The 27580-nt window shown below is 44.6% G+C and overlaps 2 protein-coding genes across 5 annotated transcripts in view; one reads left to right on the top strand and one right to left on the bottom strand.

Annotated features, from left to right (window-relative positions):
• arhgef38 (Rho guanine nucleotide exchange factor (GEF) 38) overlaps positions 1-3505 on the top strand; it is a 31997-nt gene extending 28492 nt beyond the window's left edge. For both annotated transcript variants that reach the window (XM_060926649.1, XM_060926650.1), the window contains exon 14: positions 2841-3505. In XM_060926649.1, the coding sequence (XP_060782632.1) occupies positions 2841-3023 (183 nt within the window). In that variant the 3' untranslated portion in view covers positions 3024-3505. The remainder of the gene's footprint in view (positions 1-2840) is intronic.
• An 893-nt stretch (positions 3506-4398) lies between these two features.
• ints12 (integrator complex subunit 12) lies at positions 4399-17382 on the bottom strand. 3 transcript variants are annotated; one of them, XM_060926651.1, is made up of 7 exons: positions 17254-17382; positions 16822-16979; positions 16562-16732; positions 6847-7031; positions 6548-6707; positions 5847-6017; positions 4399-5613 (listed from the first exon to the last, which is right to left on the bottom strand). In XM_060926651.1, exons 2-7 carry the CDS (start codon positions 16975-16977, stop codon positions 5041-5043), a joined length of 1416 nt encoding a protein of 471 aa, XP_060782634.1. In that variant the 5' UTR covers positions 16978-16979; positions 17254-17382; the 3' UTR covers positions 4399-5040. The 3 variants fall into 3 exon arrangements, with proteins under 3 accessions (XP_060782634.1, XP_060782637.1, XP_060782636.1); XM_060926654.1 differs by having other exon boundaries at positions 5865-6017; XM_060926653.1 differs by lacking the exon at positions 17254-17382 and adding an exon at positions 17118-17247.
• Between the last annotated feature and the right edge of the window lie 10198 nt (positions 17383-27580).

The following is a 27580-nucleotide window of genomic DNA, read 5'->3' as shown; positions in this document are numbered from 1 at the left end:
GTCGGATTTGAAAAAATCGGATCTGTGTCGTTCATATTGTCAATAAAAGATCGGATACAGGTCACATATGGGTGAAAAGATCGGATTTGAGTCACTTCAGCCTGCAGTGTGAACGTAGCCTTAGACTTGGAGATGATCACTGTCGGAATGTTGCTATGTCAGACTGATGGAGAATTCCATCTTTAATCACTGTCTCCATCAGTAAGAGTCAGTAATATCATTTTATGTACCACTCAGATGCATCAGTCTCAAAAACAGATGGTGTCTCATCATCGAGGATATTGTCCTGGTTAACGTGGATTGGTGGTGGTGAGAAATCCTCCACAGCTGAAAAAAACACTCTCATTAAACTGTTCATAGTTCTCTGTATTTAGCTAGCTCACTAAGATACCATCAGGTTTGTTATCCCCTGCTGGCCAAAAGGCCTGAAGGGGGATTATGTTGTGGCAATGCCCGTCTGTCTGTCCGTCCATCCGTCCCGGGAAAAGTACTCACCTTCTGAAATCAACTCCTCTCACAATTTTTGGAAGAACTTCACGAAACTTGATAGGATTCTTTGTTATATGTCGGTAATACGCATATTGCAATTTCGTTCAATTCAGTTGCATTTTACCAGAGTTGTGGCCCTTGATTACCAAACTTGTACTCTGACAATTTCATGAGGGTGTATTAAGCACTTATAGCATAGATATACAGTTAGGTCCATATATATTTGGACACTGACACAAATTTTTTTTTACCTGTTTACTGAAACATATTCAAGTTATAGTTATATAATGGACATGGACATAAAGTCCAGACTTTCAGCTTTCATTTGAGGGAATCCACATTAAAATTGGATGAAGGGTTTAGGAGTTTCAGCTCCTTAACATGTGCCACCCCGTTTTTAAAGGGACCAAAAGTAATTGGACAATTGACTCAAAGGCTATTTCATGGGCAGGTGTGGGCAATTCCTTCGTTATGTCATTCTCAATTAAGCAGATAAAAGGCCTGGAGTTGATTTGAGGTGTGGTGCTTGCATTTGGAAGATTTTGCTGTGAAGAAAACATGCGGTCAAAGGAGCTCTCCATGCAGGTGAAACAAGCCATCCTTAAGCTGCAAAAACAGAAAAAACCCATCCGAGAAATTGCTGCAATCAATCAATGCAAAAAGACCTGGACACCAACAGAAGACAACAGTGGTGGATGATCGCAGAATAATTTCCATGTTGAAGAGAAACCCCTTCACAACAGCCAACCAAGTGAACAACACTCTCCAGGAGGTAGGCGTATCAATATCCAAATCTACCATAAAGAGAAGACTGCATGAAAGTAAATACAGAGGGTTCACTGCACGGTGCAAGCCACTCATAAGCCTCAAGAACAAAAAGGCTAGATTGGACTTTGCTAAAAAAAAATCTAAAAAAGCCAGCACAGTTCTGGAAGAACATTCTTTGGACAGATGAAAGCAAGATCAACCTCTACCAGAATGATGGAAAGAAAAAAGTATGGTGAAGGCGTGGTACAGCTCATGATCCAAAGCATACCACATCATCTGTAAAACACGGCAGAGGCAGTGTGATGGCTTGGGCATGCATGGCTGCCAGTGGCACTGGGTCACTAGTGTTTATTGATGATGTGACACAGGACAGAAGCAGCCGGATGAATTCTGAGGTATTCAGAGACATACTGTGTGCTCAAATCCAGCCAAACTGATTTTTATTTATTGCATTGCCTGTTTGCACCGTGGGTCAGAGAGGACTGATATTTCATCTGTGCTGTATGTCGAGCATGTATAGCATATTTGACAATAAAGTTGACTTGACTTGACTTGGTCGGCGTTTCATAATACAGATGGGCAATGACCCAAAACATAAAGCCAAAGCAACCCAGGAGTTTATTAAAGCAAAGAAGTGGAATATTCTTGAATGTCCAAGTCAGTCACCTGATCTCAACCCAATTGAGCAGCATTTCACTTGTTAAAGACTAAACTTCAGACAGAAAGGCCCACAAACAAACAGCAACTGAAACCCGCTGCAGTAAAGGCCTGGCAGAGCATTAAAAAGGAGGAAACACAGCGTCTGGTGATGTCCATGACTTCAAGACTTCAGGCAGTCATTGCCAACAAAGGGTTTTCAACCAAGTATTAGAAATGAACATTTTATTTACAATTATTTAATTTGTCCAATTACTTTTGAGCCCCTGAAATGAAGGGATTGTGTTTAAAAATGCTTCAGTTCCTCACATTTTTATGCAATCAATTTGTTCAACCCACTGAATTAAAGCTGAAAGTCTGAACTTCAACTGCATCTGAATTGTTTTGTTCACAATTCATTGTGGTAATGTACAGAACCAAAATTAGAAAAATGTTGCCTCTGTCCAAATATTTATGGACCTAACTGTAGTTGCCAGCGGGGGATATTGTGCTCTTAGAGCACTCTGTTTAGATTGGGTGGGGTTGTCGCTCAAACACTACTGGCTGTTGTGTGAATCAGTCACATCAACACTCTGAATCACTGTCTCAAAAGGAACTAACTGCTCTCAAGGTGTTTAAAAGTCTCTGTTTCTAAAAGATCTCAAAGTCTTCATGGTTTTAAAAACAATGATTATGGATGAAGTGATGGCAGAGTGATATCAGAAAAAATAAAGAATTACAGTAAATGTGTGATTTATAACGAGTGTGTTAGGATGAGTTTGCAGTTCCTGGGTATTGACTGCTGATTGGTCAGCTGTTCCGCCTATAATAACATCAACTGGCAGCTGGAGTTTCACTGTGATCAAAAGGAATAAATGACTAACAGTACTATACTCTCCCTCACACGCTCAGTAACCTGCATGTTTTGTGTGTCTGTGTGTTTTCAGTTCTACGCGGTGTACGCGTTCGTCGCACGCTGTGAGCAGGAGCTCAGTCTGCAGGAGTACCAGCATGTCCGTATCCTACAGTTCTCCGACCTTGGGGGAAACAAAGACTGGTGGCTCGCAGAGTCCAATGGCCAGAGGGGTTACGTCCCCGCTAACTACCTCGGCAAGATGTCCTACGCCTGAGGACATGATACCACACCCAGGCTATGTTCCAATACTACACACCCTTGCTCACTTCCCCCTTAGTGTCTCTTACTTCATCAGCACCAAAGTGTTAAAGGAGGAAGGGAAAAATACTGAGTTCATCTGCTTTTCTGCTCATGTCCAAATGCACTCTGGTACCCTGTGTAGTGTAGAATGTGTGGTTTGGGATGTGTCTTGAGTGGACTGATGCTGATGATGTGTGGTTTGGGACACACCCCAGTGGACTGATGGTGTTTAAATGGACTTTATAGTGTCTACATTGTGTTTGGGACACAGCCACAGTGGACTGATATTGGTGTTTATATGGACTATATAGGCGGCACGGTGGTGTAGTGGTTATCACTGTCGCCTCACAGCAAGAAGGTCGGGGTTCGAGCCCCGTGGCCGGCGAGGGCCTTTCTGTGTGGAGTTTGCATGTTCTCCCCGTGTCCGCGTGGGTTTCCTCCGGGTGCTCCGGTTTCCCCCACAGTCCAAAGACATGCAGGTTAGGTTAACTGGTGACTCTAAATTGACCGTAGGTGTGAATGTGAGTGTGAATGGTTGTCTGTGTCTCTGTGTGTCGCCCTGCGATGACCTGGCGACTTGTCCAGGATGAACCCCGCCTCTCACCCAGAGTCAGCTGGGATAGGATCCAGCTCGCCCACGACCCTGTAGGACAGGATAAAGCAGCTAGAGATAATGGATGGATGGATGTACTATATAGTGTCTCGGCTGCATGGTTTGGGACACACCCACAGCGCACTGAAGGCGTTTGTGTGCACTATATAGTGTCTAGGTTGTGTGGTTTGAGACGCACCCACAGTAGACCAAGGAATGTGTTTGTAGCTTATAATGTCCAGGGTCTGTAGTTTGAGACACACCCAGAGTGGATTGATGACAGTGTTTATGTGCACTATATAGTCAGTGTCTAGGTTGTGTGGTTTGAGACACACTCAGAGTGCACTGATGCTGCAGCTTTAAGTGCACACTTGTAGCATGGATGATATGAGGGGAAATGAACAAGGGTGCAGATTGGAACATTTCCCTGTTACTACTTATTAAGACTGATTTTCAGAATAAATACTGATCTGCCGTGTGGCATAATGAAGGCCAAACCCGCACTAAGAGACGAACACTCTTAGCACTTTGATCTACACATCTGTGTGCAGTGTTTCACTAAACTGAAGGATATAATCAGAGTATAATACTTTAATATATAGATCTATATATTTAGCTATATATTTACAGAGTGTATATGATTATAGAATGCTAAACAATAGTTTTATAACAGATGAGTAAAATATAAATGTGATGAATAAATTTATTTAAATCCTGACGAGTTGTGTTCTTTATGATAGCAGGCCAACATTTCCTGTTTTATTAAAAGGTGTTTATTTAAAGTATGAGCTGATCAGTGCTGCTGCTTTACGAGGCACAGAGCGCAACACACACACACACAAGCAGAGTCTACACACACCTTCAAGTATTAGTGCTGAACTGTATTTCCTTTTGTCTCATCATCATTTATTACTCGTTTGGGATTTGCCATTTAAGCTCCTCCACCTGACAGTCTCTCCCCATCTTTAGCTCTTTCTTTGAGATGATTTATTCTTACTATTATTAATTTGGCATAATGCTTTCCTTTCTACCTGTCTACAATATTTATTTTTTCTGGCTTTTTGCATTCTATATCTGTCTTTCCTATTTCTGTTTGTCCATCAGTCTCTGTTGATATGTCCAAAGACAGACAGACAGGAAATGTACTTGTCTGTCTTTCTTTATATCAATTTGTCTATTTCAGTTTTTCTAATTTGCCCTTCCTCTCCATCTTTTTCCAATCTGTCTATCCCTGTCTGTTGTTTTTTTAAAAGATGTTCATTTTTTTATTCATTTCTGATTTTGGTGTCGTTTGTGTCTCTCCCTCTCAACTTACTTCCTGTCTTCTCTCTCTCTGTGATAATTTCCTCAGTATCGGTTCATTAGACTGTAATCTCCCTCCCCCCTCTGTGCTGTGTGGTTATTTCTTCAGCTTCCTCTGCGCTGCTTTCTTCTTCACCATCTGCAGGCGCTTCATGGCGTTGAGCTGAGACTCCTGTGATGTTGGCGCTTTACCGTCAGCTGATGCTTTCTGACTGTTGGGAGCGTTACTATTGCTGCTGCTGGCGCTACTGCTGTTGCCCCCATTGGCCCCCCCGTTTGAGCCGCCCGCTGCCCCGTTGCCCCCTGCACCACTGGAGCCACTCGCCCCGGGTGAGGAGGAGCCGGATTTTCCTGGGTTCTCTCCGCTGCTGGAACGACTCAGAGCAGGTTTCCCCAGTGTGAGAGGGGGAGGCGGCTTCAGCTGGGCCGCCGTGTTCCCATTACCACCGTTGTTCCCGTTTCCACTTCCTGTTTGTGTTTTGGTCCCCAACGCAAACAGACCAATGGGCTTTGAACTGGTAGAGGAGGGGAGGGGCTTAGCCAGGCCTGGTTTGGCTCCGGAGGAAGTTGAAGCAGAGGTTTTGGTGAAGGCAGCCCAGCCCGTGAGGGCGCTGCCGGAGGGGAGAGATGATGTGCTGCTGGACGAGTTCACAAGTGCCGCAGAGGACGCCTGAGACACACAAAGACAAATTTATTTAAAATATATTAAAATCACACCATACAGAATAAACATCATATTAACAGCTACTTACAAACTCCAAGGAAAAAGGACTTAAGGTCTGAACCACTGAGCAGAAATGTACTTCATTATTATTCGTACTTTAAGAGTCTTGTTCATCAGCTCTGTGCTACTCTGAGTGTTAAAGATCTCAGTATATCATATAACAGACCCTCTGTCCTCACCTTGACCTCTGTCCTCACCTTGACCTCTGTCCTCTTAAAGGCCTGAAAAGATCCTGTGGTGTCTAGTTTGGGTTTCAGCTCCGCCTTCTTCACCAGCGGGTCTTTAACCACTGGCGTGACCGAGGTTACAGTTGGACTTGCTTTCTGAGGAGGCTTTTGCGTTTTCTGAGCCTGACACACAACAAGAACACCATTAATACACCAACGTTGACAAAAAGTGTTCAAAAGTGAAGAAACAATGCTTAACCACCATAAAAGGGTGAGAAAAAAAAGACAAAATGTGGACAGCGAGGCTTGACCACAGGCAGAGGCGTTTACACAAATACACAGAAAAGGTGTCTAAAAATAGTGCTGCAGATTTTATGGAGCAAAAAATTCTGATTCTCTTTATTAGCCAGTTGAATTAGTTATATTTTAGACATTAGGTTAATTATGGCAGTAATGATATCGTTATGAATTTCTTCAGTGTAAATATAAAATAACATAAAGGTAAAACAAACATTTAAAACATCAACTTTTAGCACTTTACAAATGAAGTGTGAGTGATTAGCGCCCCCTAGTGCCTGCAGTGTGCAGTTTATAAATGGAACTTTCCAATAGGATCTCAGTGATGATGATGATGTATCAGTCGAGCCCTAGCTCTGAGGAAGTGTTGTTTTTAAATGATGTGATAGAGGAGTAAAGGCTATAGGTGTGCTCACCATGCGCCTCATCTGGCGTGTGCAGCGTGCGCAGTACCATACCAACCTCGGGTCATTCACGTCTTTATCCGTCACCTGAGGTTTGTGACACTCCTGATGGTACAGGTTGTGACACTCCTGACACTCCACCAGCTGATTCCCTGACATCACCGTCATCTGTCTGTCATTAATGAGAAAGAGACGGACGTTCCAGGTCAGGCACATGGACAACTGCTACGCTAACAACTGGTACTGAATGTGCAGTAGGATTTCTCTCAGACATTCCTCGTGAACACTAGAGCAGGGTGAACGTGACGCACCTGCACACGACACACACTAATCCCATCTCCATGGCGAAGACATCAGCATTGGTCTCATCACTGTAGCTGAAGTCTCCCATGGGAATGTCTTTAGTCTGGAAGGCAATGGGCGATGAGCGATTTTCTGCTTTATCCAGACGTGGCTTTTTGGGTGGATCACCTGCATCTCCACACTCCAACCTCACCTGCAGAGGAAACAGGACAAACCACGCTGAAAATCAAGGTTTATCTTAACACATCAACTTACATAATTATACAAAGTGTGTGCCTTTGGAGCAAGGTCCAGTCTTCCCTTTGACAGAGGAATTTATATCATCAACCAACATCACAACTGTCTCCTCCATGTGGATGGAGTTCACCACCTATAGAGATCTTGCAGTCACGTGACCGGAAAGTACACAGCCGCCATCTTGTCGGTCAACAGCACAGCTGAATACTGCTGCACTCGTGTACAGAATGGATCAATTTCAACCGACGGACTACACGGCTCATTTTTCTAATGAACAGATAACTCGATATATGTCTAAAATAAACAATCTACAGATTAGTGACCCTTATGGCTTTCCGGACGGAGTTTTCACGACCGTGTCAGTGGATTTTGAACTGCCAGCGGAATACCCGGACGTGTATAATTACCTCATCAACTTTCCCTCGCTGTTCAGTGGTGAAGCACTGCGTGCTTATAAATCTCTGGACAGTTATCTTTACAGAAATTCAGGATTTGTCAGCGACTCAGATGTGGCATCTTGTAAACAAGAAAATGATCCTTACTGGACGGGTAAGTCACTTAAGTATTGAGTATAGCACTGACCAGCTGATTATAGAATACAATAAGGTAATTCCAAATCGTCCGTCTTGTTTACCTGGCGTTGGAGAGGTAGAGGCTTAGCAGTGGAGGTTTGAGTGGCTGTTTTCTGAGCTTAGTCAACAGGCCGCTCTGCAGCCTCGCTTTTGCTTCCTCTCCCGGCGCCGCCTCCTTCGCTTTGCTTCCGATAACAATCCACGGAGACCCCGCTGGTCTCGCTATCTCGTCCAGAATGTTTTTTTTTTTCCCTCGTCCGGAATGTTGTGCATGCGATGGAAATCGCTACAAACCGTCATTTTCTGCTGGAAACCAATGTCCAGTAAGTCCATACGGTTGTAGTGGATATTGAAGTCCGGTACAGACGAACAACATGCAAAAATACACACAAAAAACATAAAAAACGTGCACAGGTAGGGAGAGCTTGTAGCCGCAGCCGTTGTAGTAGAATTGTATATAGTAGGGTTTTCCAGAAGAAAAGGTAGAAGTAGAACCAGAAGTAGAAGGCGGAAATATGGCGTTTGACTGACAAGATGGCGTCTGTCATAATCTGGATCGGCTGTGACGTCACATGCAAGTGCTCCATACACTCAAAAGCCTCGGTCACAACCGGCCGTACGTGCTCCTGCGGCCGGTCTACATGCAAAAAACGCAAGAAACGCACAGAGGGCGCGCGTGTGACGTGCTGATTTTCGAGCCGTAGACTGGCCGCAGACCGGCCGCAGAGGTTCTTTGTCATGTCAAACAAACTCTACGGGCGCTTATGTTTTTTCAGGTTGCAAGACAAACTTACGGCCAACGTGCGTCTTTCTCCACGAACAAAAAAAAAAAAAACAGCGATTTGAGAAACACCAAAAATCGCACAGCCAAAAAAAATCGTACGTCCGGTTGTGACCTAGGCTAAAGTCAAAGTCCCTGTTATGCCAGAATCTGGTCTTCCCAGGCAGTCTCCTGTCCCAGTAGTAACCAACTCTTTAAGGCGTATGGGTGCAGCACTCATCTCCATTTCTTGCCTATACAGCTAGGGTTACAGTGGGGGGCGGGTCCTCTGGTAACAGCAAGAGTTTGACTTCCCCACTCACATCTGTATTGAGGTATTTCACCCACGTGACCAAGTCACGTGATGCCGCCATTTTGGACGGCGCGCTCAAGTCCTTCAGTGCAAGGCAGTATGAGATGGTGGAGACCTTTGCGCGTTTTAACAAGAAAGTAAGCTGTGATTCGTGTTAAATTGGATCTGTCTTTTATCACAAACACTGTACCCAGCCTTGGTATGGAGCCAAGGTTGTCGACAGAAGTCAACAGTTTGATGAAGGATGACCCCAGCAGTTTGAAACGGTACAAGGTAGGCTATGTTCACAACACTGTTTTGTTACTCGGGGGATCCGAGATCCCCTGAAACAGACATGAGATCCCTTGAAAACATGATTTGGGAAATGTTGGGGGGGGTCTCTAAAATATTGGCAAAATGATGTTTATTGACATAGCAATCATGCGGAACGGGAAGCATTTGCATATCCGAAGTGTTGTGTTTACTTGACAACGACTGCTGCTGCCAGGTTGGTTGTTGAGTAGCCTGACTGGTTTTTTGTTCTTGCGTGTGGTATCATTGTTGACGCGAGGTTGTTTTTTGAACATGCCAATGCGGACACGATTTCCCCTGATGAGTTATGACTTCAGACGCGATGCGTGTGTGGAGTCCGTGTGATATGTGCGTAAGAGAGGCTTCTCATGTGTTTGGAGATCTGCACTCTTTTTATTTTCTTTTTTTTCCTCTTTCTTTCTATGTAATTTCCCTGTTTATTTCTGTCCCGTTTCTTTCTAGCCTCTGTTATTGCATTTTATGTCTGATGTCACTTTATCTACTTGTTTTGTAATGACTTGATACTTTCAATATAAAAAAAAAAGATCCACGCTCTGAGACAAGCGCAAGCACCCCCCCCCCAAGGGAAAAAAAGGGACCCCCCGAAAATATCAGCATAGTTCGAAATTTAATACATTTGAAGTTCTTCATACTCATATAATGTATGTAGCCTCGAAAAATAGGTCTACCCAGTTAATTCCATTGCTTATTATTTACAGGCCCCCGGGGCCATATTCTGAGTTTCTTTCTGAATTTGCAGATTTTATCTCAGATCTGGTTATTTCCTTAGACAAAGCTTTAGTTGTCGGAGATTTTAATATTCACTTCGATAACCCAGAAGACCCTTTAAAAACAGCGTTTGTGTCCATCTTAGATTCAGTCGGGATTAATCAGAATGTCATAGGACCGACCCATAATGGTGGTCACACCCTCGATCTAATACTAACATTCAGATTAAACGTAGACAATATAGTCACACTTCCACAGTCTGAAGTTATCTCAGATCATTGTCTCATCTCATTCAAGATATGTCTGAGTAATAATATATGCACCTCACCACGCTACTGTATTAAACGTACTTTCACGTCAACTACTGCACAGAGCTTTATAAATGATCTCCCAGAGATATCAACTTTGATTGGGTCACTGTCAGCCCCTGCAGAACTTGATCAGGCAACTGAATGCTTAGAGTCAACATTCCGCCATACTTTAGATAATGTAGCTCCTCTAAAAAGGAAAATGGTCAGAGACAAAAAATTAGCACCCTGGTATAATGATGACACTCGCACTTTAAAACAGACCACTCGAAAATTGGAACGTAAATGGCGTCAAACAAAATTGGTAGCGTTCAAATTAGCGTGGAAGGAGAGCTTCCTGAAGTATAGAAAAGCTCTTAGTGCTGCGAGATCAACATATCTCTCCTCCCTAATAGAAGATAACAAAAATAATCCTAGATTCCTGTTTAATACTGTAGCAAAATTAACCAGGAATAAGTCCACTATCAACACATGCACACCTGCAGTATGTAGTAGCAACGACTTCATGAATTTTTTTAATGACAAAATTGAGAATATCCAACAAAAAATTCAAACTACTAATTTAAGGTTAGACAATGAAAGTGACCTTGTAGTTAACAATATAACTGTATCAGATCATCAGTTAGAATGGTTTACTCCCCTAAAAGAAACTGAATTACTTTCATTAATCTCTACATCAAAAGCCTCAACTTGCGTACTAGATCCCTTACCGACACATCTATTCAAACAGATAACGCCTGGAGTAATTGAACCGCTTCTAAAAATAATAAATTCTTCTCTTATGATTGGCTATGTACCCAAATCCTTTAAACTAGCAGTTATCAAACCCCTGATTAAAAAACCTGACCTTGATCCCTGTCAGCTGTCCAATTATCGGCCAATATCAAACCTCCCCTTTATCTCCAAGATCCTTGAAAAAGCTGTGGCACAGCAGTTATGCTCATATTTACATAGGAATAACATCCATGAAATGTATCAGTCAGGATTTAGACCTCATCATAGCACAGAGACAGCTCTGGTTAAAGTAGTAAACGACCTACTGTTGGCGTCTGATCAGGGCTGTGTCTCGCTACTTGTGTTGCTTGACCTTAGTGCAGCATTTGATACCATTGATCATTCCATTCTTCTGGATAGACTAGAAAATGTTGTGGGAGTTAAGGGAACGGCCCTCTCCTGGCTCAGGTCTTATCTAACTGATCGTTATCAGTATGTTGATATAAATGGTGATATTTCTAGACGTACCGAGGTAAAGTTTGGTGTTCCACAAGGTTCTGTCTTGGGTCCACTGCTTTTTTCTCTATATATGTTACCTCTGGGCGATATTATTCATAAACATTGCATTAGTTTCCACTGTTATGCTGATGACACACAGTTGTATGTCTCTGCAAAACCTGATGAGAGACACCAGCTTAATAGAATTGAGGAATGTGTTAAGGACATTAGACACTGGATGCTTATAAATTTCCTTCTGCTTAACTCTGACAAGACTGAAGTACTTGTACTCGGACCACATACAGCTAGAAGTAAGTTTTCTGATTACACAGTGACTCTGGATGGCCTTTCTGTTTCTTCACGTGCAGCAGTAAAAGACCTCGGAGTGATTATTGACCCCAGTCTTTCATTCGAAACTCACATTGATAACATCACCCGGATAGCTTTCTTTCATCTCAGAAATATTGCAAAGATAAGAAATTTAATGTCATTGCATGATGCAGAAAAACTAGTTCATGCTTTCGTTCCCTCCAGGTTGGATTATTGTAATGCCTTACTGTCTGGATGTTCCAATAAGTGCATAAACAAGCTCCAGTTAGTTCAAAATGCCGCAGCAAGAGTCCTTACTAGAACTAGAAAATATGACCACATCACGCCTGTCTTATCCACACTGCATTGGCTCCCAATCAAATTTCGTATTGATTATAAAATACTACTATTGACCTTTAAAGCACTAAATGGTCTCGCACCACAGTACCTGAGTGAACTTCTGCTCCTCTATGACCCACCACGCCTACTTAGATCAAAAGGTGCAGGCTATCTGCTGGTACCTCGTATAGTGAAGGCTACATCAGGGGGCAGAGCCTTTTCTTACAAAGCCCCACAGTTATGGAACAGCCTTCCAAGTGATATTCGGGAATCAGACACAGTCTCAGCATTTAAGTCTAGGCTGAAAACATATCTGTTTAGTCAAGCCTTTTGTTAATGGTGTTTATGAGGTAAAGGAGTAGATCTGGAGGATCCTCAGACAGAGTGTTTTGGTAAACTGGGATGTATGGATGCTGTCAGTCCCCACTCGCTTGCTCACTCGAGTTTGTTGACGGTGTAGTGGCTGGCTGCTTTATGTCCCGGGGCTCCCTCATGCCTGTGTTACCTTCTGGCTCTCCCCTTTTAGTTATGCTGTCATATGCCGCTTTTCCACTACAAACGCGGCTGAGCCGTGCCGTGCCAAGTCGAGCTGAGCGGGGCTGTTGGAGTTGCATTTCGACTACAACCGCGCTGAACCGTGCTGGCTGGAAGTGGGTGGACACATTGGGTGGAGTTAGCGAAAGTGGGTGGACGTTACGTGATGTCGTTAAGCAGCGCAAACAGTGACATCAGTGACAGTGGCGGAACAAGTCAAGAGAGAGAGTCGGGCCGGGGGCGGGGCAAATGACCGGGCCCTTTATTAAAGCTTATCATAACATCATTTTAGGCTACAAAATGTCCGCAACTGCGGTGTTTACCAATTTCAACACTACCGGGTGCAACTATGTTATTTAGTACATCAAGTCCTTCAAACGAACATGTAACTCAGAAACAAAAAACATTAGGATACTGTACATGGCTCATAATAAAACATCAATAGCCTATACTGCGCACATTATTTGAAGGGCATACGAATGAGCGCTCAGAGGTTGCAACGGTGACAGGAAGAGTCAGAAATAAAAGGAGGGCGGTGCAAACCTCACTGAATGCACTGTGTTTACCAATTTCAACACTACGGGGTGCAAGTATGTTATTTTGTACATTAAGTCCTTCAAACGAACATGTAACTCAGAAACAAAAAAACATTAGGTGACATACTGTACATGGCTCATAATAAAACATCAATAGCCTACTGCGCGCATTATTTGAAGGGCATACGACGAGCCTTGCGCTCCGCGAACTCGTGCACGATGCTCTGTGTCACTGATTCAGTGAGCTTTTAAGCGGTAGTCTCACGACCCGAATAGTAAACAATAAACATGGAGGACATGGAGTCGTTAGTGTTACTGGTCTTGGTGCTGTGGCTTGTTGTCGCCGACAACGCGGACAGATACTGGCAAGAGCGTATAGATGAGGCGAGGCGCATAAGGCTTCAGAAATTCTCGCAATTCGTAATTCTTCTTCTTCCGGGTTTACAGATCCCAGCGCGCTCGCAGGGCGTGTGTGGGTATGTGAGGACACTCCTCCTCACCAATCAGTGCACAGGGGAGTGTCTGCTCACGCCCCCAACCTCACTCGGCACGGCTTGGCTCGCTTCAGCCCCACTCCAAAACGGTGCGAGTTTTAGGGGCTAAGCAGGGCTGAAGCGAGCTGAGTCGTGCTGGTTTTTGGTAGTCGAAACGCGAGCCGTGTCGGGCTGAAGTGAGCTGAAGCGAGCTGAAGTGAGCTGAAAAAGGGTAGTGGAAAAGGGCCAATAGTTAGTTGCCGGAGTCCCTGCTTGTACTCGGTGCAATATGTATACTGTTCCTACTTATTCGGGTGACATTGGGCATACCTAACAACCTGTGTTTTCTTTCTCCCCCCCCCACCCCAAATCTGTCCCTCTGAGTTACATGGAGTCAACAGGAAATCTTTTGGTGGAGACGGTGGGGACCTCGACTGGCTATCGTAGCCTGCAGGGAATCGGCCGTCAGACATTCTGTCGCATGTCCCAGACCCGGTGAAATGTAACTGAATTGTCTTGGCCAGCCCTAAGGGTCCCATCTGCATCTCATCATTGCTGAGGAGTGTGCTCCCATCACCCAATCAAGCATCCAGCCAGAGCAGGTCATGATATATTTTACCATATTAACATGCCATTGTGTGTTATGCCTGATGTAAAGACTCTCGTCTCTGCGAGCCTACCACACAGATTTAATACTTGTCATTTTTAGGGCATACCTAACAACCTGTGTTTTCTTTCTCTCTCTCTCTTCCCCCCATCTGTCCCTCTGAGTTACATGTTGATCCTGGGATTGAGATGCTGGCCTCTTCTGCCCCTCGGACCTGCTTGATCCATCCTGGTGCCCTGTGTCTGGTCGGAGTTTTATCGCACCGCTCCTGTGAAGGACGGCCCCATGAGGACAGTTGAGGGCTATACCTGTTAAAACTGTTAATGTTATAGTCAGGCTGTCTGTTGTTGCCCAAATGAGGATGGGTTCCCTTTTGAGTCTGGTTCCTCTCGAGGTTTCTTCCTCATGTCGTCTGAGGGAGTTTTTCCTTGCCACTGTCGCCACAGGCTTCATCATTGGGGATAGATTAGGGATAAAATTAGCTCATGTTTTAAGTCGTTCAAATTCTGTAAAGCTGCTTTGCGACAATGTTTATTGTTAAAATCGCTGTACAAATAAACTTGATTTGATTTGATTTGAACAGGGTAAACAGAGAAAACAGGAAAAATTAAATGATTTATTTTAGGGGGCTCATTCGTCTTTTCACAGCTGCAATCCATTTGGCCCTCTTGTCTGGGTCAGTAGGAAACCGGTAAAAGGAGCGTCCTGCACGCTGTCCCTGTCTGTTGTGGCAGCCCACAGCACAACAAGCAAACACCATAGTTATTTATAGAGCGCTTACTGACAAATTAATTGATTCTAGGTGTCTGTAACACGTTTTTTTTCAAGCTGGTTCTCCCTCTCTGTCTGCAGCGTTAGTATGTAGCTTGCCGTTCAAGATGGCGGACACCAGGGCGTCACGTGACCCTGTGACGTCAGGTGAAATACCTCTTTTCCTTTCGATTACGTTCATTATGTCTTATATGAAATATAGTTAGTTTTTTTTTTTTCTTTTTTATCAGACATCTAATTTTTGGGTTTGTTTACCTGACATGTTTCGACGTACAACTTCCGTCTTCCTCAGAGTGTCACCGGATGTTAATTGGTGACGCATCTTTTATCAGCTGCTGTTTCTGAAGGCGTGGCCTTCCTGACAAGATAACAAACATCAGCGCTGGATCAGGGAGGCCATAGAGATCCGTAAGCGAAGCCCGAGGACCATCAACCGGGATGAGGGAGCATACATGCTCTCCCATACCTGGAGTCACATCTTGCAGGGGACGAACAGACAGTATAAGGCGTGACCGACCTGTCAAACCAGACAGGAAGGCCACGCCTTCAGAAACAGCAGCTGATAAAAGATGCGTCACCAATTAACATCCGGTGACACTCTGAGGAAGACGGAAGTTGTACGTCGAAACATGTCAGGTAAACAAACCCAAAAATTAGATGTCTGATAAAAAAGAAAAAAAAAAAAAAACTAGGTGAAATACCTCAATTGCAGTGTGCCTTGCCAGATGGTAGTAGGTATCATTTTTATGATGGTCTTTGGTATGACCTGAGCGCAAGTAGAACTCACGATCTCCTGGTCGAGAGGCAAACAGGCTAATCACTAGGCCAACTCACAGTACACATACACTCACCGGCCACTTTAATAGGAACTTGTTCTTGAGTCTCAGATCCCTGTTCTTGGCTGCAGGAATGGAACCCAATGTGGTGTTCTGCTGTTGCATACTGAGATGCTTTTCTGCTCACCACAGTTGTGAAGAGTGATTATAGGGGTTATTATATCCTTCCTGGCAAAAAAGCTTGAACCAATCTGGGGTGGGTTTCCCAAAAGCCTCTTAACACTAAGAGCATCTTAACTAGGAGAGTGTGTGTTCATTGTGATGTTCGCGCTAACATTTAGCGATGATTTTGGTGCTATGATGCTTTTGGGAAACCCACCCCTGTCCAGTTTTCTCTGACCCTCTCTTATCAACAAGGCGTTTGTTTCCACCCACAGAACTGTCGCTCACTCACTCCATGTTTCTGGCACCATTCTGTGTAAACTCTAGAGACTGTTGTGTGTGAAAACCCCAGGAGATCAGCAGCTTCTGAAATACTCAAACCAGTCCATCTGGATCAAACCAATACCCATACCACAGTGAGAGAAAGGCACACTTTGAGATCACAATTTTCCCATGTTTGAAGTGAACATTAACTGAAGCTCTTGATTTGCATGATTTTATATGATATGAGCCAGCCTTTAGACACCATCACTGTCTTTTATGTTGCCGTTTTTACTGTTCATTCCTGATGAGGAATCTGGCTTACTAAAGAACATCTCAGAAAAGCAAAATTCTCAAAATGTACAAAACTTGGTGACACCAAATTGTGGGCTGTTTTAAGAACCATTTAGTCCCACTCAAGTTCTCAAAGTGAAAACTGGATAAGAGGAAGACAAAAAGGTGACTAATACCAATAATACTGAAATAAGTGAGATATTACTGTGCAATTAAATAACTGTTTTTGAGCTGTTCACCTTCTCAGCAGGTCTTTTCTCTCCTTCCTTCTTGCTTTTCTCCGAGCTGCTGGATTTACTGCTGGAAGACGACGATGATGATGATGATGATGACGAAGACGATGAGGTGGACACTGATTTGGAGTCCTGTTTGATCAGTTTGGGTACTGACACTTTGGAAAGCTCGGCTTCCTGTACAAAAGGAGAAGATGATGGTTGAGATGTGAACAGTGATAACGATGTGACTGTAGTGTCAGGAACACGATGTTGAGCTTTATGACCTTCAGTGAGGTACGATACGCTGAATCACTTCCTCTGGACAGAGACTCATCCAGCAGGGCCTTCAGCTTCTCCGCAGAGTCTTTGCTCTTAGAGTGCAGGTACCCCAAACCCTTCAGGAAAACAGGGTCCAGCTCCAAACTCACAGTTCCAGCCATGACTGAGGAAGAAACAATCATTAACACCATTAAAACCAATGCTAGTCAATGCTAGTCACCCACTCACTGACTAAGAGACACGACTCAGCTTCATTTTATGAGTCAAACTGATGTGATCTAATATAAGGACACTTTATTACCTCAGAGTGTGTGTGTGTCCAGAGTAAAGTCCTCAATCACTGTCTAAAACTAGCCAACTTCTCTAAAGCTAGCTAACTTACCTCACACACCTAGCTAACAAACTGCTACTGCCACTTTTCTCTTTTCCTTACTTACCTTAACTTATCTCACAGCCTTTCTCACATGAACATATTCACCAAAAATAACAATTAAAAATTTTCCTCAGATAAACATCAGCCAGTTCTCTCTGTCTCATCGAGACGGTTTTTTTTTTTTTTTTTTTTACGTTTCCCACCGCTACTCAGACTGCGCCCGCCTGTGATTGGCTCTGCGTTTCCCGCCTCCCGCGCGAGCATTTGCTAGTACATGTTGTCTAATCAGTGAAAAGCGCGTGCGCACGAAGTCTTGCTGTCAATCGTCGCGCAAGAGGCGGGATTTTGTTTAAATACGGGTGTGATTTAAAAAAAACCTTTAGCTATCGGTCCGCACGGTTTTAAAGTCCGGATGGAAACAAAGTCTTCAGCGATGATATTTCAGAAAAAAAAAATTTTACAAACACTTTTCAAATTAATTATTAATTTATAATTAATTTTAGAATTATCTTTAAAACACGCAGATCATTTGATGTCGAAAAATTCCAGAAGGTGTTTGTTTGTTTGTTTGTTTGTTTGTTTAAGTGAGGGCTGTAAATGCGGTGACACAACTCCTTAAACAGACCACTACTACTATTACTACTACTAATAATAATAATTCATTAAAAGCCAGCCATGCTTATCCTTATTCTAATCTGCTCTCGATACAGAATGTTTCATGCACAGCATTCAAGAGCATCTCAAATTTGATAAAATCTCATTTTGATCTTTGATTTTAAACAAAAATAATGTGTCGTTATGAACTGGGACATGCACTTGGTTTGGAGCTCATTTAGTTCCCAGTGTCACCATGTGCATTTTTTAAATTTTTATTATTAGTATTATTCATTTCATCTCATTATCTCTAGCCGCTTTATCCTGTTCTACAGGGTCGCAGGCGAGCTGGATCCTATCCCAGCTGACTACGGGTGAAAGGCGGGGTTCACCCTGGACAAGTCGCCAGGTCATCACAGGGCTGACACATAGACAACCATTCACACTCACATTCACACCTACGCTCAATTTAGAGTCACCAGTTACCCTAACCTGCATGTCTTTGGACTGTGGGGGAAACCGGAGCACCCGGAGGAAACCCACACGGACACGGGGAGAACATGCAAACTCCACACAGAAAGGCCCTCGCCGACCACGGGGCTCGAACCCGGACCTTCTTGCTGTCAGGCGACAGCGCTAACCACTACACCACCGTGCCGCCCCATCTCATCTCATCATCTCTAGCCGCTTTATCCTTCTACAGGGTCGCAGGCAAGCTGGAGCCTATCTCAGCTGACTACGGGCGAAAGGCGGGGTACACCCTGGACAAGTCGCCAGGTCATCACAGGGCTGACACATAGACACAGACAACCATTCACACTCACATTCACACCTACGGTCAATTTAGAGTCACCAGTTAACCTAACCTGCATGTCTTTGGACTGTGGGGGAAACCGGAGCACCCGGAGGAAACCCACGCGGACACGGGGAGAACATGCAAACTCCACACAGAAAGGCCCTCGCCGGCCCCGGGGCTCGAACCCAGGACCTTCTTGCTGTGAGGCGACAGCGCTAACCACTACACCACCGTGCCGCCCCATTATTATTATTATTTATTTACTTATTTATTTGTTTGCTTGCTTGCTTGCTTGACAAAAAAGTGCTCAGATATCACCCACAAGCCAGTGATAAACAAATTTACAAAAGTTTTGGTTGTGCTGATTTTTCTTTGTCCTCATGTTGATAAATGACAGTCACTTTTTTAAAAAAAATCACCAATCATGTTCACAGCTCAGCTGATTTGCATTTTGTGATTCCTGTAAAACTCCACAAAAGGTAAAACTCACAGAGCTGAAAATGACAAAATGATGACTAAAGTGTGAAAGACCACTGACTGTTAAAGGGTAGCATTACTTTTGCTCTAATAGCTAGTTTTATTTGTTTTGGATTGCTTTCATAAAAGTCCATCCAGTTATCTTTAACACTTTTCCATCAGGGTTGTGGGTGAGCTGGGGCCAATCCCATCTGACTTCAGTAAAGAGGTGGGGTTCACTGCATGTCTTTGGACCGTTGGAGGAAACCAGAGTACCCAGAGGAAACCGATACAGGCATGAGGAAGACATGCAAACTCCACACAGAAAGACCCCAGTTGGCTGCAAGGTTCAAACCCAAAACCTTCTGGCTTGAATGAAGTCATGTGAACCACTGCACCATCGTGCCACCCTTCATGAGTCATTTTATTAAATTTGTGTGTGTGTGTGTGTGTGTGTGGAGAGAGAGAGATGAGAGAGAGATGCTGGTGGATAGCTCAGTTGATAACATCAGTGACTGAGCTGCTGTCTCCGGGCCTGGACCACCACCTCTGTAGCTGGATTAAGGACTTCCTCTCCAACAGACCACAGCATGTGAGACTTGGAGACCTCATCTCATCCAACACCATTCTAAATACTGGCACCCCCACCCCCAGGCTGTGTTCTTAGTCCACTCCTTTACTCACTCTTCACACAGGACTGTTCTCCCATTCATAACTCAAACCAAATATACAAGTTTGCAGATGACACAGCTGTGGTGGGGTTGATAACCAACAGCGATGAGGCAGCCTACAGAGAGGAAGTTCAGGCATCTTAGTGTCAGAACAATGCCTTGCTCCTCAACACCAACAAAACAAAGGAGCTTGTCATTGACTTCAGAAAACGACCAGTTAAAACAAATGCCAGCCTGGTGATCTCTGGAGAGGAGGTGGAACAGGTGGGGAGCTTCAAGTACCTCGGTGTTCACCTCTCAGAGGACCTGACATGGGGAGTGAACACCAGAGAGGTGGTGAAGAAGGCCCAGCAGAGACTCTTCTTCCTGCGATCCCTGAGGGAAACTGGGCTCTCAGAGAAGCTCCTCACCAATTTCTACCAGTGCACCATACAAATTGTTCTGAGCTATGGATGCATAGTGTGGTTGTCCAGCTGCACCTCAGAGGAGAGGAAAGACCTGCAGTGGATCATCAGGACTGAATCTAAATTCATTGGTACCCCTCTCCAATTCCTGGAACAGATTTACTCCACCAGGCTGAGAAACAGAGCCACAAAGATTGCACTCACCCCGGACAATAATAATAATAATAAACTTTATTTGTCAGGTATGTGAACACACACGAGGAATTTGACTCTGGTTTCACTTAGCTCTCTTAGTACAAACAGATAAAAAGCGTAGAAAAAACCAAAAAACTATGTACATGTAGAAGGGTAAATATATGTATAGACAGCATAGTGCAAGGATGAATTAGTAAATATAAATATACAGTGTGCACAGAATGACGGTATGAGTGTGCAGATATTTTACAGTTAATGTTACTGATATTTGAGTCCGGTTTTAGCTGTTCATCACAGAGACAGCCTGAGGGAAAAAACTATTCTTGTGTCTGGTTGTTTTTGCGTACAGTGATCTGTAGCGTCTCCCAGAGGGGAGAAGTTTAAACAGTTTGTGACCAGGGTGTGATGGGTCTGCAGAGATATTACCTGCCCATTTCCTGACTCTGGATAGGCACAGGTCTTGGATAGAGGGCAGGCTGACACCAATAATTTTCTTTGCAGACCTTATTGTCTGTTGCAGTCTGTTCTTGTCCTGCTTGGTGACCGATCCAAACCAAACAGTGATGGAAGAGCAGAGAACAGACTGAATGATGGCAGAGTAGAATTGTGTCAGCAGCTCCTTAGACAGGTTGAGCTTCCTGAGCTGGTGCAGAAAGTACAACCTCTGCTTGGCCTTTTTGATGATGGTGACTGTGTTGGTCTCCCACTTCAGGTCCCGGGAGATTGTGGAGCCCAGAAACCTGAAGGTTTCAACAGCAGTCACAGTGTTGTTGGTGATGGTGATGGGCGGCAGGGTAGGGGGGCTCCTCCTAAAGTCCACTGTCATCTCCACAGTTTTGAGCGTGTTCAGCTCCAGATTGTTCTGACCGCATCAACAGACCAGCCGTTCAACCTCCCGTCTGTATGCAGACTCGTCACCGTCTCGGATGAGACCGATGACCATTGTGTCGTCTGCAAATTTCAGGAGTTTAACAGACGGGTCTCTTGAGGTGCAGTCGTTGGTGTAAAAGGAGAATAGCAGTGGGGAGAGCACACACCCCTGGGGGGCACCAGTGCTGATAGTCCGGGTGCTGGATGTGATGCTCCCCAGCCTCACCTGCTGCTTCCTGTCAGTCAGGAAGTTTATAATCCACTGACAGGTGGAGGAGGGCACAGTGAGCTGGGTGAGCTTGCTGTGAAGGATGTCTGGAACGATGGTGTTGAACGCCGAACTGAAGTCCATGAACAGGATCCTGGCATATGTTCCTGCAGAGTCAAGGTGTTGCAGGATGTAGTGCAGTCCCATATTGATTGCATCATCCGCTGACCTGTTTGCCCGGTAGGCAAACTGCAGGGGGTCCAGCAGGGGGTCTGTGATGTCCTTCAGGTGTGACAACACCAGTCTCTCAAAGGACTTCATGACTACAGATGTGAGGGCTACAGGCCTGTAGTCATTCAGTCCTGTGATGGTGGTTTTCTTGGGAACCGGGATTATTGTGGAGCGTTTGAAGCATGAGGGGACTTCACACAGCTCCAGGGATCTATTGAAGATCTGGGTGAAGATGGGGGCCAGCTGATCAGCACAGACCTTCAGACAGGAGGGTGACACACCATCTGGGCTGGGTGCCTTCCTGATCTTCTGTCTGTGAAAAAGCTGACAAACATCCTCTTCACGGATCTTGAGTGCTGGTGGGGGGTCAGAGGCGAGAGGAGGCAGAATAGCAGGGGGTGTAAATGGGTCTTTAATGTCTGAGGAGGGAGAGGTGTGAATGTGTCAAATCTGCAGTAAAACACATTCAACTCATCAGCCAGTTGATGGTTCATTGCAGTGTTGGGGGATGGTCTCCTGTAGTTGGTGATGTTCTTCAGGCCTCTCCACACTGACGCTGGATCATTGGCTGAAAGGCTGTTTTTGATCCTTTCAGCGTAGCTCCTCTTAGCTGCTTTCACCTCTTTCATCAGTGTGTTTCTGGCCTGTTTGTACAGGACTCTGTCCCCACTTCTGGAGGCCTCCTCCTTGGCCTAGCAAAGCTGCCTGAGTTTTGCAGTGAACCAGGGTTGTTTGTTGTTGTATGTGTGGAAGGTCTTGGTGGGCACACGCATATCCTCACAAAAACCGATGTAAGATGTCACAGTATCAGTCAGTTCATGCAGGTCTGAATCTGCAGCCTCATAAACACTCCAATCAGTGCACTCAAAGCAGGCTTGTAGTTCCACTTTGGCCTCATCGGACCATCTCCTCACCATCTTTACCACAGGCTTAGCAGATTTCAGCTTCAGCCTGTAGGTCGGGATAAGATGAACAATGCAGTGATCAGATAGTCCCAAGGCTGCATGGGGGACAGAGTGGTATGAGTCCTTTAAAACAGTGTGTTTGTGTCCCTGGTGGGACACTTAATGTGCTGTTTATATTTTGGCAGTTCGTGGCTGAGGTTTGCTCTGTTAAAGTCCCCCAAAACAATGAGCAAAGAGTCCGGGTGTTTTTTCTCCACGTTGTTTATCTGGTCAGCCAGGTGTTGTAACACCTCAGTAACACAAACCTGAGGAGGGATGTAGACTCCAACCAGAATAAACAAGGAAAACTCTCACGGAGCATAAAACGGTTTGCAGTTTATGAATAATGTCTCCAGATGAGGACTGCATGATTTGTTTAGAACCGTGACATCAGTACACCAACCTTCGTTAATGTAAAAGCAGACTCCGCCTCCCCTCGTTTTCCCCATGAGCTCTGTTTTGCGGTCCACTCGGTGCAGGTGAAATCCAGGCAGGTGGAGAGAAGTGTCCGGGATGTGCTCACCGAGCCAGGTTTTGGTGAAGCACAAGGCAGCAGATCTGTTAAAATCCATGTTGATTGTGTTGAGGAGCAGCAGTTCGTCCATCTTGTTGGCCAGAGAGCGGACATTAGCCAGGTGAATAGACGGGAGCGCAGCGCAAAACCCCCGTTGCCTCAGCCTGACGAGCGCGCCAGCTTGCTTCCCCCGGTGTCTCCAGCGTCCTCGGCAGAGACCATAGAGAGCTGCTGCTCCTCCAAAAAGTAGCTCTGGAAAACTTTCCGGATCGATGAAAACCGATGAAAAAACTTTACTGGTGGTTATTCCAATGTTTATGAGTTCTTCTCTGGAGTATGTGACCAGAGGAGAAGCACAAAAAACACAACAAATACACAAAAACATAGAAAGTATGAGAGAGCGAAGTACCGAGGCAACTGTCCGCGGCACAATCCTTTTAGAGTTAGACAATGTGTTTTTGACACCCTTCCCTCTGGCAGGCTTAGGGTCATAAAGTCACGAACAGCAAGACACCAAAATAGCTTCTTCCCCAGGGCTGTAAAAGCTCTGCTGGAGGCCTGATTTGGACTTGGACCCACACTTTGCACCTTACTGTGTTTGGCTACATTGTATAATTACATGCTGCAATTTATACTGCTGCTTACTGTATGTGCCAATATGTTGCTTTTTAAAAGGTTATGTTATTTTATGTTATGTTATTCATTTATATTATTTTATTGATATGCTGCTGTGATTTGAGCCCTCAAACAGTGTTTTGTTGTATAGTAATGTGCAATGACAATAAAGAATCTATCTATCTATCTATCTATCTATCTATCTGTACTGTGATGTTCACGCCCTGGTTGAGGCAACTCCAGTGAGGGCCTGTAGGCAAGGCCCTTAATGCTACCTGCCTACTTCATCAATGAGAGACAGAAAAACAAGATTCATGCTGGCTCAAACATCGCCCAGTCTAACAAGGTCCATGTCAGGTGTTGAAGAACCAGGGCAACCTGATGAGAAATGGGCTACTGGAACAAGAGCAAGGCATTCATGGACAAGAGCTGAGAACACTGGACTACTGGAATGCTGAAAGGGGTTACAGTGTCCTGCAAAAGTATTCATCCCTCTTGGTGTTTGTCTTGTTTTGTTGCATTACCAGGTGGAATTAAAATGGAATTTGGGGGGTTAGCACCATTTGATTTACACAACATGCCTACCACTTTAAAGGTACAAAATGTTTTATTATGACACAAACAATAATTAAGATGAAAAAAAACAGAAATCTGGAGTGTGCATAGGTATTCACCCCCTTTCTTATGAAGCCCCTAAATAAGAGCTGCTCCAACCAATTCACTTCATGAGTCACATAATTAGTTGATTAAGATCCACCTGTGTGTAATCAAAGTGTCACATGATCTGTCACATGATGTCTGTATAAATCAACCTATTCTGGAAGGACCCTGACTCTGCTACACGACTAAGCAAGCAACATGAAAACCAAGGAGCCTCCAAACAGGTCAGAGACAAAGTTGTGGAGAAGTATAGATCAGGGTCGGGTTATAAAAAATATCCCAAACTTTGAATATCCCAGGGAGCTCTATTAAATCCATTGTAGCAAACTGGAAAGAATATGGCACCACTACAAACCTGACAAGAGAAGGCCCCGTCCACCAAAACTCACAGACCGGGCAAGGAGGGCATTAATCAGAAATACAACAAAGACACCAAAGAGAACACTGAAGGAGCTGCAAAGATCCACAGTGGAGATGGGAGTATCTGTCCATAGGACCACTTTAAGCCATACACTCCACAGAGTGGGCGGGGCTTTATGGAAGAGTGGCCAGAAAAAAAGCCATTGCTTAAGAAAGCATGTTTGGAGTTTGCCCAACAGCATGTGGAAGACTCCCCAAACACATGGAAGAAGATTCTCTGGTCAGATGAGACTAAAATGGATTTTTTTGGCCATCGTGGGAAATGCAATGTGTGGTGCAAACTCAACACCCTGAGAACACCATCCCTACAGTGAAGCATGGTGGTGGCAGCGTCATGCTGTGGAGATGTTTTTCATCTGCAGGGACAGGAAAGCTGGTCAGGATTGAAGGAAAGATGGATGGCACTAAATACAGGGCAATTCTGGAGGAAAACCTGTTTGAGTCAGCCAGAGGTTTGAGACTGGGACGAAGGTTCATGTTCCAGCAGGCCAATGACCTTAAAAATACTGCTAAAGCTACACTGGAGTGGTTTAAAGGGAAACATTTAAATGTCTTGGAATGGCCTAATCAAAGCCCAGACCTCAATCCAATTGAGAATCTGTGGCATAACTTGAAAATTGCTGTACACCAATGCAACCCATCTAACTTGAAGGAGTTGGAGCAGTTTTGCGTTGAGGAATGGGCAAAAATCCCAGTGGCTAGATGTGCTAAGCTAATAGAGACATACCCCAAGAGACTTACAGCTGTAACTGCAACAAAAGGTGGCTCTACAAAGTATTGACGGGGGGTGAATACCTCTGCACACTCCAAATTTCTGGGGGTTTTTTTCAACTTAATTATTGTTTGTGTCACAATAAAGCAACAATTTGGACCTTTAAAGTTGTAGGCATGTTGTGTAAATCAAATCGTGCTAACCCCCCCCCCCCCCCCCCAATCCATTTTAATTCCAGCTTGTAATGCGACAAAACAGGACAAACACCAAGGGGGATGAATGCTTTTGCAAGGCACTGTACATGTGAAGGATGTGGGACCAATGGATACTTCAATACCCAACATCTACAGTAACACCAAAACAACTAGTAACTCAATGTTCCAATGTCCACAAAAAGCAACTGTTATCACAATGAGAGATTGATAAGATACATAAAAAATGCTATGGCAAGGAGGAGTGGGGGGGCAATCATCATCCACACACTTGGAGATTGAGACTGGGACCCCCCAGCAACACACCCTTGAAAGCAAGAGCTTAAGGTACAAGCAGCTGACAGTAACAAAGCTGAACACCTGGAACCACTGTGCCTGACTACCAAGACTGTGTGAAATCTCCTAGAACATGTGAATGCAAAAGTATGAACTATCCCAACTACGACCATCACTGAGACCAACAAGTTGATATACGTCACAGCAACAGTGATCCTGGAAATGCTTGGCAATAAGATAAACATTAACCATAAGGTGCACTATCCACCATGGACAAGAAGGTTAGAAGCTAAGATCAAGGTGACCTGGAGAGAAGTTAGCCAGCTATCAGAACTCCAGAAAGGTATGACAAGGAAAGGGCTACCTAAGAAATACTGCAAGCTGTCCATACCTGAGGCCCTAGAGACTGCCAAACAAAGACTCACAGCCCTGGCTACCTGTCTAAGGAGGTACACAAGCAAAGCTGAAGCCAGGAGAATAAATAGGATGTTCTCCACTCAACTGTCAAAAGTGTACACCCAGTGGCAGGGTAATAACATGGTTCCAGATCCACCAAGGCTGGAGACTGAACAATACTGGAAAGGGAAATGAGAGAAGGAAAAATCACATAATGATAGTGCTCAGTGACTAATAGACCTGAGAGCCAAATACAGCAATCTCCCTGAACAAGACCCAGTAACCATCACTGTGGCAGACATCCATTAAGAGTCTCGAAAATTAAGAACTGGACAGCACCAGGCCCAGATATGGTTCACGCCTACTGGCTAAAGAAGTTAACCTCACTACATGAGCACTTGGCAGCACAGATGAAACAGCTACTAGTGGAGGGGACTCAACCGGAATGGCTGACTGAAAGTCGGACAGTCCTGATCCTGAAAGAGCCACAGAAGGGAGCAGTCCCATCCAACTACCACCCAATAACCTGTCACTGCACAACATGGAAGCTCTTTTCAGGCATCATAGCAAATAAGATGAGTAGGCACATGACTCAATACATGAGCGAGGCCCAGAAAGGAATTGGTAGGAACACCAGAGGGGCAAAACATCAGCTACTGTCAGACAGTGCAGTAGCTCGAGGCTACAGAACCAGACATATCAATCTGCGCACTGCCTGGATTGACTATAAGAAAGCTTATGACTCGATGCCCCACACATGGAGCCTGGAATGCTTGAAACTGTACAACATCAACAGGACTTTCAGAACCTTCATCAAGAACTCGATGAGGCTATGGAAAACAACTCTAGAGGCCAACTTCAAGCCAAGAACACGGGTCACCATCAAGTGCGGCATATACGAAGGAGAGGCCCTGTCCCTGCTGCTGTTCTGCATACGACTGAACCCTCTCAGCCAGATCATCACCAAGAGCAGCTATGGATACAGACTGTGAAATGGAGCAACCATCAGCCACCACCTCTACATGGATGACATCAAGCTGTATACCAGGTCTGAGCAAGACATCGACTCACTGATCCACACCACCAAGATCTACAGCAGCGACATCGAAATGTCATTCAGACTAGATAAGTGTGCCCAGATGGTAACAAGGAGAGGGAAAGCAGTCAGAACTGATGGGGTGGTGCTACCAGACAGCATAATAGGAGATGTGGAAGAC

This window comes from Neoarius graeffei, chromosome 7 (assembly GCF_027579695.1).
Source record: "Neoarius graeffei isolate fNeoGra1 chromosome 7, fNeoGra1.pri, whole genome shotgun sequence".
In the NCBI taxonomy this organism is placed as follows: Eukaryota; Metazoa; Chordata; class Actinopteri; order Siluriformes; family Ariidae; genus Neoarius; species Neoarius graeffei.
This window is presented reverse-complemented; position numbering and strand designations above follow the sequence as displayed.

Bases quoted from the DNA above. Each gene is read 5' to 3' on its own strand.
- ints12 (XM_060926651.1), bottom strand. From the start codon at position 16,977: ATGGCTGGAACTGTGAGTTTGGAGCTGGACCCTGTTTTCCTGAAGGGT. The intron at 6,708-6,846 runs GTGCGTCACGTT...CATTAATGACAG, and splicing joins TTAGTGTGTGTCGTGTGCAG to ACAGATGACGGTGATGTCAG. The intron at 6,018-6,547 runs GTGAGCACACCT...GTTGTGTGTCAG, and splicing joins CACGCCAGATGAGGCGCATG to GCTCAGAAAACGCAAAAGCC.